Source organism: Nicotiana sylvestris, chromosome 3 (genome assembly GCF_000393655.2).
Source record: "Nicotiana sylvestris chromosome 3, ASM39365v2, whole genome shotgun sequence".
Lineage (NCBI taxonomy): Eukaryota > Viridiplantae > Streptophyta > Magnoliopsida > Solanales > Solanaceae > Nicotiana > Nicotiana sylvestris.
Genome location: NC_091059.1, coordinates 55,339,481 through 55,344,754, shown reverse-complemented (window position 1 = coordinate 55,344,754; position 5,274 = coordinate 55,339,481). Strand labels below are relative to the sequence as shown.

At 40.1% G+C, this 5,274-nt stretch overlaps 1 protein-coding gene across 1 annotated transcript; it reads left to right on the top strand.

Annotated features, from left to right (window-relative positions):
• Nucleotides 1-3,395: 3,395 nt before the first annotated feature.
• On the top strand, nt 3,396-4,145 carry LOC138887385 (secreted RxLR effector protein 161-like). The gene has a single exon (XM_070169131.1). It carries the CDS (start codon nt 3,396-3,398, stop codon nt 4,143-4,145), a length of 750 nt encoding a protein of 249 aa, XP_070025232.1.
• Nucleotides 4,146-5,274: the final 1,129 nt, after the last annotated feature.

Sequence of the window (5,274 nt, the reverse complement as noted above, 5' to 3'; positions counted from 1 at the left end):
GCTGTGGAGAAGAATTTTCGAGCCAAGAAGATTCTAGTGTATGGAATAGGACCTGAAGAATATAATAGAATTTTTGCTTGCGACACTGCTAAGGAGATATGGGAATCTTTGCAAACAGCTCATGAGGGAACTACCCAAGTAAAATAGTCTAAGATCGATATGCGCACTACCGAGTATGAACTCTTCAAGATGAAGGACGATGAATCTATTCAAGATATATACACAAGATTCACTCCCATCATAAATGTGTTACACTCACTTGGCGAAACCATTCCTAGAAACAAGCTAGTGAGGAAAATCCTCAGTATTCTTCCTAGCCCATGAGAAAGCAAGGTGAATGCTATTACTGAATCAAAAGACTTGCAGGAGCTGACCAAAAAGAGCTTATTGGAAATCTGAAGACCTACAAGATAAAGAGGAAGATAGACAGTGAAAGAAGAGAACTAAAGAGGAAAAGAACCTGGTCCTCAAAGCTGATAACAATGACTCAAGTGAGGAAGACAGTGACATGGCTTATCTAACCAAAAGATTTCAGAAGATGTTCAGAAGAAATGGAGAAATGCTAAAAAGGGACAACTCTAATAAACCAAAAAACTATGATCTTTGCCATAAGTGTGGGAAGCCTGTACAATTCATGAAAGATTGTCCTCTCTTAAAGCAAGAATTCTCCAAGACCAACCATGAAAAACAACTAAGAGGAACCCGGTTCCTTTCAAGTACTTCAAGACAAAAAGATCTACTCACTATATGGTGAAACAAGCTCCTGCAACGTGGGGGGATTCCTCTAGTGAATATGAAGATGAACCTGATGCTGGTGATAGTTCCATGATGGAAGTTGAAGGCAAGGAAACTGAATATGACTCAACTTTTTCTTTGATGGCCCAATCAGATGATGATGAAGATGATGGCAACAAAGAGGGAACAATGAAAGGAAGCGGTCACCAATGGTTCATGGATAGTAGGTGTTCAAAGCACATGACTGGGAACACCATGGACTTTCTTTCACTAAAATCCCTATAAGGAGGAAGTGTATCCTTTGACAATAAGAAAAAGGGGTACATTCTTGGAGTCGGAAAAGTCGGAAAGTCACTCACTCATTCTATTGAAAATGTGTACAATGTCAATGGCCTTAAGTATAGTCTCTTGAGTGTCTCTCAAATTTGTGATAAAGGAAACAAGGTGGAATTCTTGTCCAAAATATGTACAGTCACCAATCTGGTAACTGGTGAAGTGGTACTTATGGCCAAAAGATACAAGAACATCTATGTTGCTGATTTTGAGTCCTTACAAAGTGGTGATCCGATTTGTTTGAAAGCTGTTGATGATGATGTTGAACTATGGCACAGAAGACTAGGCCATGCAATTTCTTCTCTTCTAAACAAACTAATTAAGAAGGACTTGGTCCATGGTCTGCCCATGCCAAAATTCAAGGTGCAAAAGGTGTGTGATGCATTTGCTAGAGGAAAACATGTGAAGTCCTCCTTTAAGTCTAAAAGAGATATGAGCACCTCAAAGCCACTAGAGCTTCTGCATATGGATCTATGTGGCCCTATGAGAGTGCAAAGCAGAGGAGGAAAAAGATACATTTTGGTGATAGTGGATTACTACTCAAGATTCATATGGACTCTGTTTCTTAGAACTAAAGATGAAATTGTTGAGGTTTTGTGGCTTTTGTGAAGAAAATCCAGGTGAAGATGGAGTCTAGAGTCGCATGCATTAGATCAGATCATGGGACAGAATTTGACAATGTCAAATTTGATGAGTTCTACAATGAAAATAGCATCACTCACAACTTCTCAACTCCCAGAACTCCCCAGCAAAATGGAGTAGTAGAAAGGAAGAACAGAACTCTGGAAGAGATGGCAAGAACAATGCTAATCGACAGTGGAATTGCAAAGAACTTCTGGGCTAAAGCTGTCCATACTGCCTGCTACTTGGTGAACACGTGCATGATCATATCACTTCTGAACAAAAACCCCTATGAATTGTTGAATGAAAGGAAACCCAAGCTCACTAACCCAAGAACATTTGGGTGCAAATGCTATGTTCTCAACAATGGAAATGATCAACTTGGTAAATACGATACCAAGAGTGACGAAGGAATATTTATGGCCTACTCTTCTCAAAGCAAGGCTTACAAGATATATAATAAGTGGACTCAATGTGCTGAGGAAAGTGCTCATGCTATTTTTGATTAGTCGTATCCATCTTGTGAGAAGAGTGCTGAAGAAGATTAAGATGGAGAACCCTTACTAGTCCCTGGTGAAGTCATTGACATGACAAACGGAAAGGCAGATATGATGAATCAAGTAAAAAAGCTAAGTGAAGACAATACTGCCTCAACTCCAACGGAGCCAAGTACTTCAATTACAACCACTAAAGCTGAAGAAAGAGTGGTTGATGCAGTTCAGGGAACTCCACTAGCACCTAAGAGAAGAATGCTGGAAAACTAGCCAAACGTACCCTCATTCTCTCAAAATGAACCTCAGACGTCTAACTGGAGACACCAAAGCTCTCATCCAATGGACAACATCATTACTCCTCTAGAATCCGGAGTACAAACCAGGTCAAGAGCCAAAATTTCACTTGCCTTCTCAGCTTTTCTCTCCCTGATAGAACCCAAGAATATCAGGGAAGCCTTGAAAGATGCAAACTGGATTACAGCCATGCAAGATGAGTTACATCAGTTTGAAAGGAATAATGTTCGACACTTGGTACCCAGACCCTCAAATCGAACCATTATAGGAACCAGGTGGGTATTCAAAAACAAGCTTGATGAATATGGAATTACCACAAGGAACAAGGTCAGGCTAGTGGTTCAAGGCTAAAATCAGGAGGAAGGGATTGACTATAATGAATCGTTTTCTCCGATCGCTCATATAGAAGCTATTAGAATTCTAATCGCTTTTGCATCTCATATGGAATTCACCTTGTTCTAAATGGATGTCAAAAGTGAATTTTTGAATGTACCTCTTAAGGAAGAAGTCTATGTGAAGAAACCTCCGGGGTTTGAATGTCATGAACACCCTAAATATTATGTTTTTAAACTAGACAAAGCATTGTACGAGCTGAAGCAGGCTCCTCGATCTTGGTATGAAAGGTTGTCAAAGCTCCTCTTAGAAAATAGCTTTAAAAGAGGGAAAATTGACAATACCTTGTTTCTAAAGAAATGGGGAAGGAACCTGCTCATTGTTCAGGTCTATGTTGATGATATCATTTTTGGGGCAATAACTGATTCTCTATGTGAAGAATTTGCATAACTCATGGGAAGTGAGTTTGAAATGAGCATGATGGGGTAACTGAATTTCTTCTTGGGTCTTCAAGTAAAACAGTCCCCAAAGGGTACATTCATTTGTCAGCAAAAATACATCAGGGAGCTCTTGAAGAGGTTTGACATGGAAGCATCAAAAGTGATAGACACTCCCATTGTTATGGCCACTCGACTGGACATGGATGAAGCAGGGTCTCCTATAAATCAAACCATGTATAGAGGCATTATTGGGTCTCTTCTCTATCTTACTGTCAGTAGACTTGATATTATCTTCAATGTGGGGCTATGCGCAAGGTTTCAATCAAATCCCAAGGAATCTTATTTGAAGGCAACCAAAAGAATTCTGAGATATCTTAAAGGAACACAGGACCTGGTCCTTTATTATCCCACAGGTGATAGTATTAACCTTATTGGATATGTTGATGCAGGATATGCAGGTTATCTTGTAGACAGGAAGAGCACTTTTGGAATGGCTCATTTCCTAGGTTCATGTCTTATCTCTTGGGGCACAAGGAATCGAAACTTAGTGGCTCTTTCAATAGTTGAGGTAGAATATGTAATCGCAGCATCCTATTGTGCACAACTTTTGTGGATCAAGAACCAATTGGAGGACTTTGGGGTACTCACTAAGAGTGTTACCCTTCTATGTAATAACACAAGTGCACTCAACATGGCCAAGAATCCAGTTCAACACAAAAGGACCAAGGATATTGATGTGAGGCATCACTTTCTGAGGGACAATGTGGAGAAAGGATTGATATGCATGATGTTCTGTAGCACAGAAGATCAAATTGCAGATATCTTTACAAAGGCATTAAGTAGGGAACATTTTGAAAGAAACAGAGTGAAGTTGGAGCTTTTAAAGCTCAATTGAGAACCTGATTCCCTATTATTTTGCTATGAAAATCATCTTCAAGAAAAATTGGCTAAAAGTGTTTTATGGCTCTATCTAACTCACTTTAATACCATTGTAGGTAAACACGCATAATGAGTATAGAAGTTATAGATGCAGTGCATGGATGATAAACGAGAATTAATATTTTCAAATAATAGGTCAAGAACCTGGTTCTTGTACCAAAGGTTAGTAGTTCTGTGCATCCTTTAATACACGTCTTAAAAAGGTACAAAACACAACTGCCATGTCATTCAATTTTTCAGATCTTGTTGTCACGTCTCTTCACTTCAAATCATTCCATCTCCTTCTGAAACATTGCACTTCTCCACGCCCAACCGCCATTTCAGAATCGGTGCCTATTCCTCTCTATTCATAATTATCCTCTCCTCATAAAAACCCTTCTCTGTTCTCCCTAACCACAAGTCCTCCATTAGAACTTCCCAAAGCATTTTCTCACCATTTTTTTTCAATGGCTGAGAAAAACTCCGACCTCCCTACCTCAGTCATTCCTGCTACTGATAAACCCATGGAGTCTTCCGTCTCTACTGAGCCTTCCTTACCCACTTTTACCCTTCCCACTGAAATCACACCTCACCCAGATTCTCCATCTCTCTATATTTCAGAAACCCCTAAAATTGTTGATCCGTTCTCTCCATCCTTTGAGAATCCCACTAGTCAAAGACCAAGTGGAGAAGAAGGTCAAAATCCTGAGGTCATAGAGGGTTCTACCATTGTTGCTACCAATTCAGTGGTGGCAGTAGTGCCAATTAAGGAAGAGAATGTTGTAACCGTCTTTATGGAGTCTGCTGATGGTGTACTGCATGAGATCATCTCTTAGAAAATTGAGGTACAAGGTGTGGGGGACGAAGGGACCATTGTAACTACTGAATGCGCTACACTAGCAGAAGCTACTTGGCCCTTACATGAGGAACTCGATCCCTCTCCAGAAGACCCAAGTCAGGATTCTCATGACTAGGACAGTTCTGCTCCTACATTCTCTATTGTGCCTTTGGACATACAGGTACCTGAGATGAGGTCCAGTGATGAGGAGGATCTAGATAACGTGGCTTATGATGCGTTCATATTTAAGCGGAGGGTTATATCCACT